At 40.3% G+C, this 14,189-nt stretch overlaps 1 protein-coding gene across 5 annotated transcripts in view; it reads right to left on the bottom strand.

Moving 5' to 3' along the window:
- kcnh2b (potassium voltage-gated channel, subfamily H (eag-related), member 2b) overlaps positions 1-13,955 on the bottom strand; it is a 141,056-nt gene extending 127,101 nt beyond the window's left edge. Inside the window, exons 1-3 of one of the 5 annotated variants that reach the window (XM_077508365.1) lie at positions 13,884-13,955; positions 12,902-13,067; positions 12,309-12,831 (exon numbers count right to left, since the gene is read on the bottom strand). In XM_077508365.1, coding sequence (XP_077364491.1) covers positions 12,309-12,384 — 76 coding nt within the window. In that variant the 5' untranslated portion in view covers positions 12,385-12,831; positions 12,902-13,067; positions 13,884-13,955. Of the gene's footprint in view, positions 1-12,308; positions 13,490-13,628; positions 13,664-13,883 lie in introns of those variants that run through there. The other 4 variants (XM_077508366.1, XM_077508363.1, XM_077508364.1 and 1 more) reach the window with 4 other exon arrangements.
- Between the last annotated feature and the right edge of the window lie 234 nt (positions 13,956-14,189).

Here is a 14,189-nt window from a genome sequence, read left to right as displayed (position 1 = left end):
GTTTCATCATTATTCACATTCCTGGTGAAAAGAGTAGGGAAAAGAGCTTTTTGCAACATGGCCTGGGATCTCTTATACTCTGCTGCCACCTGCTGTTGTAATAACTACCATTGCTTCAAGCATTCTCTTCAGTTCTGAGGCGGCATCAAAGCCTTCTGTATGCTCTAGCAAAAAACAAAACAAAAAAACGGATAAATACGTCTTTGGGAGCAAATGAGTTAATATATATTTAACTCATTCACTGCCAATGACAACTATAGACGTCAAAATACAAGCAAACAGCCAGTGTTAATTTTGAAAAAAAAAGAAAAAAAAAAAAAGAAAATTTAAAATTCAAATTTTAATATAAAAAAAAATAATTTAGTTTTAGTTATAGTCTTCTGACTCAATTTAATTAAAGCCTTAGTCATAACTCAGTCACCTGATTGTATTTTAGTTTGAATCCAATTTTAGGCAACAAAAATAAAGAGCAATTTTAGTCGACTAAAATTGACTTTTGGAGGCCTAGACCCAGTATGTGGTCTCAGTAAGACCAAGACCGATCACAAGAACGTCAACGCCCGTGTTGTAGGGTAACAGGAATCCGTTCTACGCACGATGGTAGCACTTAGCAATGAAATTGTTGTCATCGTTGTTATTCATAACGACAATGATTAATAACTATGAATGAAAACAATGAATAACTAAAATTAAATTCAAATTTCTTGTCAAAATTTGCACTGGCTGTTTGCTTGGATTTTTGACGTCTATAGTCGTCATTGGCAGTGAATGAGTTAATATTGCTGCAAATATATCAGAGGGAAGTTCGACACGATCGATCAGTAATTGTTGTCAAACCATCTTTGCTTTTAGTGACATCACTGGCACTTCCACCGGCAGCTTTCCCTGCAATTTCTCCCTTAATGAGCTTTTGAAGCCCAGAGCGGGCTGATGAAAAGACTCACTGCCGCTCGGGATGAAAACACCTTTTCATATTCGCACACATGTACAAACGTGTTAAACGCGCACATGGCTACAAAAAGCAGACTCGCCGACGCAGGCTGAATAATTGACTAAGAAGCAGACTTTGAGGGCTCCTCTGCAGTCTGCCGGTGTGAGCGCATGTGCGAGCCGCGCGTCTGCGCGCGTGGGTGCGCGCGCACCCGCCAGTGTTGTTGTGTTTGCTCGGAATCTCCCCGAGTGCGCCGCGTAGGCGGATGATGAGTAGGGAAGCCCGTGCGCCGGAGGCACGCGTCCACGCGGCAGCTCGGTGGAGATGAAGGCAGCGAGAGAAAGACAAAAAATGAAAAAAAAAAAAGAAAGAAAAAGATAAGCGAGACGCGGAGACGAAGAATATTAGGGATATTACGCAAGAGGCGCAAAGAGAATTAGCACATTTGTGCGGTCGTGTTAGCAGGCAAACTCCACAACAGGATGAGAGATTGTGTTTGTTTCAGCTCCCACTTCAAACTGGGCTATTGCCATGGAAACTGAAAGATTTGACATTGTGGTATCAAGTATTCTCACAGCCCATCGCGTTTGGAAATTTAGCAGTTTTAGGACTGTAATAAGTGAAATGATTATTTCACACAGAGTTGGGTTTAGGTTGATTTTGTTACTTTTGTCATGGCTCAGGTTTAATTTTGGTTTTGTTTGATTTTGTCCTCATGTTTCTTTAAAGGGGCTGTCTGCCGGTTTCACTCAGGAAAATTGACTTTTTAAATACAGGATTTAAACAAACTACTTCTCAATTTATAGATATGGGCTTTTCATAACGTGTGGGGGTGATTTTGCCCTAAAAGCCTGTATTTTGCCATTTTGTGTTTGTTTTGTAAACAGCGGGACGTTTCTGTGGAAAGACTGTTTATAACCCTCCAGCCAATCGCACCCCCTGGTGGCTACTTTGTTGTTTTTTTTAGTGCAGTTTAATTTTCATAAGGCATGTTTTGGCCCTGATATGTTTAAAATCCACACTAACGGTCAGATGAAGGGGAAAGTAATATGTTTGTGTAAACTGGGTCAATATGTGAAGTACTTCAATACATATATTTATATATTTTTATAATATTTCTGTATAAACACTTTTTTTTTTTTTTAGGATGAGTTTTTTATTTTTATTTTATTTTTTTACAATATTGTGACTTTTTATATCGCCAACCTCCCCACAATATCGTGCTAATTATCGTATTGTGATGTTTGGATATCGTTACATCCCTACTGGTTAATAAACAGTATTCGGGAGGTTAATCAATTGAATAATCGATAGATTAATCACCCAAATATTCCACTCCATCTTCAAAACCTAAACCCACGCAAGGTGAAAAATCCTGCAAATGCAATTTTAAGGAGCAACATGTTCAATCAATATGTGACTTTGCTCAAATGCGGGTTTTCTCCACGCAACGTGGCACACAGGCCCAATCCCCCTCCTGCCATTAACAGCCATAATCCCATAATCACAGCAATCCTTAATGGGCTTGTTCGCTCAAAAGTGTCTCCGTCGACAGCATCTCCTTCTGTCTTAACGAGCTTTTCCAGATGTATGCAAATGAGCGCTAATCCGAAAGACGCTGCGGACTTTATAGAGTCTTTGGTCGGGTTAACTGGCCTTTGCTGTGCCCCTTTCAAGGTGGCGTAGCAGCCCGGGGAGCATGAAAAGGAATCGTGAACAGGTGAGAGGCAGAAAGAGCCGAGAGATTAATGAGGAGATTTATGAATGGCACGGGAGAAAGGGCGGCGGGAGGGCGATGGAGCGCTGATAAACAAGATAAAGCTAAATGATGAGAGAGCAAGACAGGAAATGATGCCACTTGGGTCACATCAGCTTGCTATGACAAATTTGACACCGAAAAAAAAAAAAAAAAAGCACATTATGAAAGAGTAGGATTTCTCAGCCATAAAAAAAAAAATAGTTACTTCAAATGTGCATCTGAGAATTTGCATCAAATCAATCAAGGACCATCTCTGAGACCTTTCCTGTTTGCGATGCTGATGGACAGATTGACAGATGAGGTGAGACAAAAGTCTCGGCGGACGATGATGTTTTGCAGACGACATTTTGATCCGCCGTGTCAGTCGGGAGCAGACGGAAAAGAACCTTGAGAGGTGGACAGGAAAGTAAGGATCAACTGTTCCGAGCAAATGGGGAGCGTGAAAGAAATTCAAAGATGGTTCAAGTGCTAATTTTTTTTTCTTATTTTTCTCCGTTGACGCTTCGTTCTGTGAACCTCTTTTATTTTTAGACCTCAGCTTTCCTGAGTCAACATGTCGAGTCGTGAAGTCGTCAGGAGGAGACCAGAGGAAGGATCAAAGGAAAGAAAGATGAAACCAAATGAAATCCAGCACCTTACCGCCCACAGAGTTACAAAACCAGAATCTTTCACCAACCCCAGAAACATCTCAATTCCAAACAGATTAGGGAGACCTCAAGAGACCAGAGGAAAGAATCAAGGAAGGATAGATGAAGCAGAGTTTCTGTAGATGCTGGTGTGGTGGACCCGGCATGCATGAGAACCTCCATCCAAAGAGGGAAGCCGTCAACCCCCTTTTTTTGGTTAAACGAGGTGCAATTGAAGTGTCCCTGCGCAGTTATTATTTTATTCGAGCAGGTAAAGAAAACCTGGCAGAGATGCTTACGTTTGATGTTTTATGGCTTGGACACATCCTCGTGATAGGCACACAATTTTCGAAGCTGCGAGTCAGGAGGGAGACACATCGCTAGGTGATGTATTTAAAGATCCAAGAAAAACAATCAGAGGGCTGACTACAAAAAATTTGGGTTTTTTTTGTTTTTTTTGCAAAAGCTGTTTTGAGGGGTTTGTGTATCTTCCCATAAAGTTCAACTTCCTCTAACGGGGCCAAAATGCTCTCCACTTAATTAAATAGCAAACACAAATAGCGAGTTTGTCATGATGAAATAGCAAAGTAATCACAGAAAAACTGTTTTGACACTGCATTGATATTTGTGAGTAAATGAACCATATTGAAAAAAATCATAGTTAAAAAAAAAAAAAAAAAAAAAAAAAAAACAGCTACATTTTGTTTCAGGTCAGCTAGAATTGACATCAGGAGGTGCCGAGTTACACTCAAAATGTTCAAATGGAGCATTGTTGAGCTCCCAGTCGCTATGACAACGAGTGAGCATAAGTGAAGATTGGAAAGCTGAGAAATATTCAAGTTCAGGCGGTGCGGTGGGCTTGCTTGCGGTGGCTGCTGGCGGTAGCTTTCTCAATTTTCACTCGCGAGACGCCGCGACATTCTCTCGCTCCTTGACAGCTCGGGCACGGTGACCGGCGGGCGACGGCGGCGAGTTGGAAGCCGACGTTGACGGCTGCGCATTCACACTCACCATGAAGGCAAAGTGCTGCTTGTTGACACTGTCCTGTGTTTCAGGAAGTGGGAAGGCCAAACGGGGGCGGAGCTAATGTGCATCAAATAGGGTGCAGTGGGTATTGCAAGACATTATTAATAAGCCTGGACCATGAAATACATGAGAGAAAATTCTGATTCTTTGTAGTATTATATTATATTTAGAGTATTTGTAGATATACATACACACACACATATATATATATATATATATATATATTAGGGCTGGTAATCTGACTGTCTCACGATTTGATTTGATTCAGAATCGATTTTCAGTTCAAATGATTTTCGATTCAAAATTATTTGATTGACAAATGATTTCTGCTTCAATTTACAGATATGCACAACTCCAGTCTGCTTTGCAAGACAAAATGACAATATGTTTCTATACTTATGGGACCCCTGGTCCTTTTGAACAAACTTTTTTTTTTTTTTTAAATCAACTTCCACATATGACCTTTGATTTGTGTCATATTTGATACATCCGGTCACAATGCTTTAAAGTCGTACATTTATCACTGTTAAAAAAAATACTAATTAAATTGGGGCGCTCTTGCAAGGTCGCGGGAAAAGCCATCGGCTGGGTGATACTGCCCTCTAATGGATTATCTGTGCAATGCATGTATCAGATCATATACATCAAGGTTTTAATAGGGGGGAAAAAAAATATGTCTTGTATTGTGATATGGTACATTTGGCTTTATAGGGTTAAGAAAAAAATGTCTGGTCTGTTAGAAATAATAATAATAATAATAATAATACATTTGAGATATTTTGACCACATTATTGTTTTTTGAGAAGGTTGAAAAGAACCCTGCAAGAAGCCAGAATATATATATTTAAAAAAAAAAAAAAAAAAAAGTTATTTCAAACCTTTCTTTGACAGTTAATAAAAATTCCAAGAAGAGCAGGAAGAAGAAAGCATATGGAGTGTGATGTCAGCAGTGCGAGTTTACATGATCCACAAGTTTACGAGTGGGGGAGTGCATGGAGACAAGAGAAGGCGAAGAGAGAGAGAGGACAGAGGAGGCAAACAGTGTTTCCTAAACCGAGCTCCACTGCTGCTTCTACTCTCTAGGTCAAGTTAAACAGATGGGGCAGAGGAATAAAACTAACCACCAGGGAAGCCCCTCACTTCTGCAATTCTGCTGGCCCATGACTGAAACAGCAGATGTTAATTTTAGCAACAAATATGATGGATAACCTATTTTGAAATCAGAGGTCAAACAAAATAGGGGGCCGGATGAAAAAGTAGATTTTATGGGCCACATAAAACGATGCAGCAGGCCAGATCTGGCCCCCGGGCCTTGAGTTTGACAACGGTGATGAAACCGCAGAGGCGATTTGAGAGCGCGGATCATAAAATCCGAGCGACATGGCGCGAGCGACATACTGTACAATGACGAGTCGTCATGTTAGAGCAGACACTTGCCGATAAGAATCTCCGGAGCCGAAATCTGCGTTGCATGCGCTCGCCGGCCGTACTTCCACGTCTTTTCACAGGGCCACAGAAGGCATCTCTTCCTCCCCCCCGCTGGGAACATGAAGGCCTCTCGCATTATGCAACTCATTGCCAAGCTCATCAAAGTACAATGAAGCAGCGATGCGTCAAGCTCCAAAACACTGGTGGACGACCTGCTGGTGTTAGTAAACAGCGTTTGTGAATATGACAGGGATGCCATAATATTGGACAATTGCAGTTGAAACTGTTTTAGAATTTGTTTACTGCATATGTTATTGTGATTTTTATTCTCCACACTTTGTTTTTGCCGCGTAACAACTCCCACATAATACTTCCAATTTACTTTGTTCAAATAGCTTCAAAAATTCACGCAACCCGGGTTATATATCATCTGATTCCACATTACTTACAGTATTTGCACAATTTAACATTTATGATCAATTTTTTCCCATTCATTTTCAAAGGGACATACATATAACTTTTTCTAAGTATTACTTTCCACACCCACTTTCATACATATAACTTATCATCATTACCAGGTGTCTGATACTGCTTGGCGGCACAGTTGGTGAAGTGCATCGTCCAGTAACCAGGAGGTCATAATTTCATAATTTCTCTCTCAATTTACTTCATAAGCATTCCACATGGATTCAAAATCTTAGCATTCAGCTTTCAGCATTCCCACGCAATTTCTCCAGAAATTGCACTTAGTCTAGTTTATTAATATTAGTGACATTATGAATTCCCAGTGCCGGCACCATCTTGTATACTCACTTAAAATGTTTGCTTTGTTCTTGTTTTTCTTACCTTATTCTTTACTGCACAACCGATTTCTGCTCCATGTACAGCACTTTGTATACGTCAATGCCTGTTTTAAAGCACTTTATAAATAACGTTGAGTTGAGGGTTCGTAAAAGCTTTTTAAAAGACCTTCGCAATATCTGAACATGTTCGAAAATGTCTTTGCGACAAGTACAAACTGTCTGTGAACATCTTACAAGTCCTGATGAACATGAAAAACTTACGACGTTCGCAAGCTGGTATCTCACTGAGCGGTGGCTCAGTGAGATACCAGCTTTATTGGCCTTCAGAATCGTAAATCGTATTTGTCTAAAATGCCAAATATCGGCACCGATAAATGACCCGGCCGATTAACGGTCTATGCCTTCATACACACACAAGTGAAAACTAATTTACCAAACCCAGTTATTGGGGACTATTTTTAGAGGTGGATTAAATTGTTGTTAGCATAGCAGGCGTAGCATAGCATAACTTTTCTTAAATCGCTCCAAATATGATTGCTTTCTACAGCCAGCAGAGGAACGTCTTAAAAATGTGAAATGTTTATTTTAGATTACAGTATTATTGTATCAATCCAGTTAAAAAAAAAAAAAAAAAAAAAAAAAAATCAGAGCAAGTAGCTAGCGAGTTATATTAGTCATTAGTATTGATTACTTTTTTTGTTTAACTAAAACGTTTATATTTAAAATAAAAAAATAAAAAATAAAAATAAAAAAGCACAGCTGGAATACAACGCTTTTGAGCCCCCACCCTTCCATTTTTAATATCCAGGTGATCATTTATCGCCCGTTTGGTCAAAGTTTTAAGGTTACAAAACAAAGTATATCTATGTTGTGAGAGTATGTGTGTAGTACAATGATAAAGAGAGAGACAGTGGGAGGTTGTGTGGGTGGGTGTGTCGAGGGGGTTCAGTTGCCATGGCGATGGATGAGCGTGTGCATGTGTGTGTGTGTGTGTGCACTTTAAGCTGCCGAATGGTAACATCCTCCAGGGAGGACAGTGGATTCAAGCATTGTAATTGGCCAACGTCCTTCTCTAAGGAGCATAACAAATAACATAAAGCCCCAAAAGGTTGCTGTGGCCTCACATTGAGGTCATAAATGTTGCTTGTTGTTGTGTTACAGCATGCAGTCTCGCTCTCTAAGCCAATATGGGGGGGGAAACGTACAGTCAGTAGAAGCGGGTTGTAACAAGCAAAAAGTATTTTTTGGATTAATTGTACTTGTTAGAGTAGTTTCAATGCAACACAGTTTATTTGATGAGGAAATGCTATGTTTACTCAAGTTAGATTGAGTTACATTGTGCTCACTACTTGTAAATTTTATCAACACGGATTTGTTCCTGCAAAAACAGCCGCGACACGTTTCATCCGTCTGCCTAAAAATGTTAACATTTCAATCTACCAGAACTGCATTTGAAACTCGAGAAACATACAAGACATAACACAAATTGGGTCAAAAAGGGACTGACCCGAATTTTTTGGTTATTCAATTTGTCCAAAATGTTGGGTCAACAGAATAACACACAAAACTACCCAAAATAATTGGGTTGCTTTGTGGGTTAGTAATTTAATTTTGACCCAACCTTGGTGGGTCGGCTCATTTTTGACCCAAATTGAATAGAATTCAATTAACCAAAAAAAAATTGACCACAAAGTCAACCAAATTTTTGACCCAACTTTTTGGGTTAAGTAATTCAAAAAGATTTTTTGTTAATAACTGAAAAAGTTACATCACTTCATTTTTGACTCAATTGGGTTATTCAATTAACCCCAAAAATCATGTTTAATTAAAACCCACAAAGCAACCCAATTTTTTGATGCAACTTTTTGGGTTAAATAACTCAAAAAGTTTCTGTGCTAAAGTTGGGTCGGTTCACTTTTAACCCAACTCAATTGGGTTATTTAATTGACCCAAACAGTTGGGTCAAATAAATAACCCATTAAAACACCCCAACCCCCTCCGCCAAAAAAAAAATTAAAAAAATGGGTTGCTTTGTGGGTTAATAATTGAATTCCACTGAACTTTTTGGGTTAAATAACTGACAAAGTTAGATCGATCCAATCTTGACCCAATTTGGGTTCTTTTTTCGAGCGTCAAACTTAACAAGACGAATGAAAACGCGGGGATATTTCCACGTATTTGCGCAAAAGGCCTTCCTGCTAGTTGTGGAACTTTTCATGGAAGCAAACGTCACTCTGCCAATTGATTTCCCCCCAGCGGACATGTCAATAAAACGCACGCCAAACAGCTTTGACCTCTTGCTCGCGCCTGTCGGATAATCCAATGAGACGTTTTAGCAGCCGCCGTACCCTTGACCCGCTTGATTCAGAAACCGTATGTGCTTGGATCAGCATCCTCCAAACTGTTGATGATGTCATCAGGACGAGACGGTTTAACAGCAGATGATCGCTCCGATATGAATTGTGGCAGAGCCCTGATGCACATTGGGTCAAAATCATATTTTAGCCGTCTATATTTTGTCATTCAGTCCCGTGAGTGGAATGGCCAAGTGGCCAAATACTTTTGTCCAAACTGTACAGCAGAATTTCTTGTCCAGCACACGATACAGTCCACTGAATCTGGCGCACGGTGACAACTGTTGTAGTTTTCTCTCCTTAATCATCTTTCTCCAAGGTTGACGATTACGCATCCGCGGCGAGCGATCCGAGGACATTATTTCGAAAGCACGACACCACAGTGGAAATAAATTAGTCTGCCATGTTCTTCCGAGCGTGGAGATTGCTTTTCTCTCCCGACTCATTTCCCACCTGCGACGGTTTCCATCACCAATAGCGCCACAAAACACAATCGGCCGGCTCCTGATTGTCGCTCGGATAAAGTTTACCCGGCCCGCATGTTGATAAAGAGCCATCAAAGAAGGTAATTCTAATATCGGTTGTCTTCATTAGGTTCACGGGTAACTGGAGCCGATCCCGGCTGACTTCAGGTGGAGAGGCGGGGTACACCTTGGGACTAATCGGCACTTTATCGCAGGGCACGGAGAGACAAACAAACGTTCGCGCTCACGTTCAATCCTATGACTAATTTAGTGCATACAATTAGCCTAAAACGCATCATTTTTAGAACGTGGGTGTACATGCTGTCCACTAAGTGATGTGCTGCCGTTAAACTAAACAAAAAACTGACATACATTTTTGTTTTTTCCACTTGCTAGTGAGTACAATTGCTTGCATTATTTTCCTGGTCATCCGACACTCTTGCAAACATCACGGGGAAAACTATCCATCCATTCTTCTTGTTTGTTTGAATATTAACATGTTGAGGGTTATTTAGAATGTTTCACAAACTGGAATTAAAAAAATATTGACAATAGTTACACAGATGCCTTCGGATCAATGTGCATTGTCGTTGCAAGAAAAAAAACTAAATAAATGTGGTGCCAGCGTGTAGTAGTTAGCCTCAAGGAAAACATGAGTAGCATACATGTCTGTTCTAAAAATAGCTTAACATTTATTTATATACTTATTTAAATTTAACATGTCACAGGTTTCCTAATGCAGCAAATAGTCAACATTTTGTTTAAAAATATTATTTTAGACTTTTTGTTTTTTTTTTTAAAGTCATTTTAGAGCTGTAATTTTAATATCGTTTTGTGATACCGCAATATTTTTGTTCAACGTTATCATGCCGTCAGAACCGCCCAACAAAATAAAGCTCCTCCCCTCTCCTCAACATAATATCCTGGCACTGAGGTGGCACCAAAGCACTACTTTTATATTAGATGGAGCTTTGTCTCTGAGCCCAAAAACAGCAAATAAGTGATTGTTTCAGTGAATTACAGATTTGCGGGAAGACTACAGCGTCATTTTGTGTCCTAATTTAAAATATTTATAGAGTAATTGTTGTTACATCTCACGGTGGTTAGTTGTAAGTTTGAATGAATGTAAAGAAATGCATACGACTGTAAATTAGTAGTACGTCAACAAATACAACATCTGCTTTGACCTGAGAGGCTCCACTGCAATCTAAAATAGGAACTGTAACGAAAGCAGAACAACGCCATCTACTGGATCCGGCGGGTCACTGACACGCCCGCCCCAACCTCGGGGTGCAGTTGCTACTCTATCGTCAACACTTGAGCTCAAGTTTTTTTGGCACAGAATCAGCTGAAAAGTGTCTCATCTCCACCACATCCATTGGACGGGGCCTCTCCATCGCCGTTAACATGCTTTGTTAGGCAAACTAAAAGACCTGCTCCGACCACGTGAGACTTCTTGAGGGGAAGATATGAGTCACGGAGACGTTTGGAAAGCACTGACGTGTGGTTATGGACCTCTCAGATGCACATTTTGCTGCTCATAAATAATCACCCCCGCCCGGTTAATGAAGGTGCAACCTGCCACTCGCTTGAACAGATGTTAAATCTGTGATGAAGCCGCGTTTGGAGAATTGCACCCTGCGTAATGACGTGTACCGGCGAGAGGACAATGTTCACCTTTATGGAGTCACGGGATGGAGGGGAAAAAAAGGGATTGTGTGGATTCATGTTGAGTACTCACTTTCAAAGTCTGCTATTGCATTGTGTTCGTTAGCGCTCTGTTTGGTAACAAACATCGGTAAACTGTGTAAACACAGGTCTTGTTTTGGGGTTTTACTGGGTCCCTAATGTAGTTTAGAGTCCATTTGCATCAAATCAACTTATTTTGTTTGTCCTTTTTTTTTTTTTTTTTTTTTTTTTTTTTAGAGCTGCTAATGCAATCAACCGAGCAACCTCTTCATCGTGCCCTGGGGTGAATTTCCAGAGAAACGGTGCCATTGTTAACCACCGACGCTCGTTTGAAGTCTGCTCACACATTCGCGAGGGGGGAACATGAATGATACGCATCAAAGATTTCAGGAAGGTGGATGAGTGACGGGGTACATGGATAGACTGTGAGAAATGTGTTTGCTGGGTGACCAAATAAAACTGAATATTTAGTTTTCTTCCCAACAATAATGTTGCTTCATCAGATTCCACTCATAACTATCATATATAGTATACTCAATATCAATTGCAATAAATAAGCATACATAAAACACCCACAATAAATTAATTTGACTCTAAATGTGTCACTTTGTTGTTGTTGTTTTTTGAACCGTACTATTATCTAAACATCCACTTTGGTGGTTTCTGAGTACAGAATTACAGACAATAAGAATTAATTATGGAAGTTTGACTATTTTGTATTTTTTTTTTTTTTACTGTTAATCCACCATAAAACACTAATCGTCATTGAAGATTCTACTAGTTAACCTTGCTTTCATTATAGTATGCCGATTTGCTTAACAGATTTAAATTAAATATTCAGCATCTTTCCAAATAAGATTAGCAATGTCACTTGTTTTTGCACTACTAGCCATCATATCTACTTTACGTCATTATAATGAGATTTTTTTTTTTTTTTTTACTAGTTAACAAAATGTGTTTGAAGAGTAGTTTGCAGGTGTCAACTGCAACACAATTTTGCCTCACTCGTAACTAAATGGCAAAGTTGTCGTGCGAGCCAGGACAAGAATATGGACCTGAAGATGGATATACATATTTGAGCATTTAATTGGCATCCGTGATGTTCTGCGTTAGCAGACCAAACGTGACACGAGTGACGGGCCTGAATCGTCTTACAGTTTGTTACCATCATTCTCAATATAATTGTTCGACTAAATCTTCTCGGGGGGGGGGGGTTGTTTAAACTTACTTTGACTGTCGAATTTCCTGATGATGGTGTCCAGGAAGGTGTTCTGAGGAGCCACGTGGCCTCTCCGGACCGGCATCGTCGATGCAGTGGCCCCAGGACTTTATCAAGACTTTGCCGGACTTTCAAAACTAAGAAGACCCCACAGCTCGGTCCAGTAGTGAATGCAAGTTGCTCCAAGTTTTGTTGTGTTTGTTTTTCCAGGTTAATGAAAGTTGTGTCGTTCCTGTCACGCGCAGCCTAATGTGAGACGTTCTCTGCCTCCCGTCGACAAAATGGGGGCGGGGGGGGGGGGCGACGGTGTCTGCTTCCGTGTGCCCCTTCGGCGGTGTTGATAGTGATGGAGAGGGAGGAGGGCGCTCGTCAGGTGATATATCCTCCTCTCAGTCGAGCTGAGCCGCGACACTCCTCTCATGGCGCACGGCAGCGCGCTCCTGCGAGGCGGTTTGGGGGAGCGAGGCTGCGAGCGTCGCGCTGCTTGGAGCCATGGAGGGCCGGTGCCTTTGTGTCGCTTCTCATTCCAGTTCTTCTTCAACAAGCATATTTTTTAGAATTTAAAAAAAAAAACAGAAAGAAAAAACAGAGATGATATCCACCTTGTTGTGTGTTTTGGAGGTGCTTTGTGTAGCTCCAATTCTCCTCCTCCTGCTGCTCTTCCTCCTTCGCTGTGCGCTTTTTGCTGGATGACTTCAGCTCCACCGGCTCTAGCTGCGCCTCTTTAACCCTTTATGCCTCGACCACGAAGTGCCTAATATCTCCACTCTATACAAACAAACACTTTATGAGTCATTATTTCATAATTGGAGGACGTTTTGAACCTGCGTGCACCACAAAAAAAAAATGATTCGTGGTTATTTAAAAGACACCCCATAAAATGGCGGCCGCTTGATGACCAATTACGGCAAACAACAAAACATCGTTTTATCACAAACTTATTTTAAATACTTGTAATTAAACTTTGAGGTTTATAGGCTACGCGCTACTAAAACAATCAATACTGATAGGTAAGCTAAAAGAAAATCTACCGGAAGCTAGCATAGCAAGACGTCATTGATATTTTTTTATTCACGTTCTCAGCCGCAATTCAGCGTACTGTCACTTATGTTTTTAAAAAACACACGTTAGTTTTAGTTTTTATATTACATATAGCTAGTTTGTTCTTGAGAGTAGTAGCTAACAAAATAGCTAGCTACTCTTAAAAAATAGCATTGATTTGCAATGGGCTCTTTGCACGTTTTTATTTTCTGTCTTTCATGAGTGGACGAACTGATTAATCCAGGTGTGTCTAGCCAATGTTGTTGTATTTACTGAAATCAGACACACCTGGATTAATCATCTTGTCCACTCATGAAAGACCGGAAATGAAGGACTGGTGTTGAGTTCAGGAAGTAGTGGATTTGTGCAAAGAGCCCATCCCGTTTCTGAGCAACACTCATATTTTTGGTCTTTTTTTTTTTTTTTTTAAACATGTTTTACAGGTGCTGAATATTGAATCCAATTATAAAATGGTTTACTACTTGTTTTCCTTGAAAACACAAATGACAAATTAAATGGTCTCTTTTTAAAAAATGCTGGTACCTAAATTGTCATCTATCTTTTGGAATGGCCCACAAAGGAAATATAGAGCCTCACTCCTTCTGTAGTGAAAATGTTCATCACAAGAAATGGCACCCAAAGGCCTGACTGACTTTAAGCATTTATGAGGCAGCTGGTGTCAAATGGAGGCGCTTCCATTGTGTGTTCCGCTGCAGGTTAAACCTATAGACAACCCGCGTAAAAACGTCTGGCGTGACAGCTGGATTCGGGTTTAATTAACAATCAAAGGTGGCACGTGACATGATCAACCCGAGCAAGTAAAATCAATCTTACACATATTATACTGCT

The sequence above is a fragment of the Festucalex cinctus genome, chromosome 20, assembly GCF_051991245.1.
Source record: "Festucalex cinctus isolate MCC-2025b chromosome 20, RoL_Fcin_1.0, whole genome shotgun sequence".
NCBI classification, from domain to species: Eukaryota; Metazoa; Chordata; class Actinopteri; order Syngnathiformes; family Syngnathidae; genus Festucalex; species Festucalex cinctus.
The sequence above is the reverse complement of the archived record's forward strand: the minus strand, read 5'-3'. Positions and strand labels throughout refer to the sequence as shown.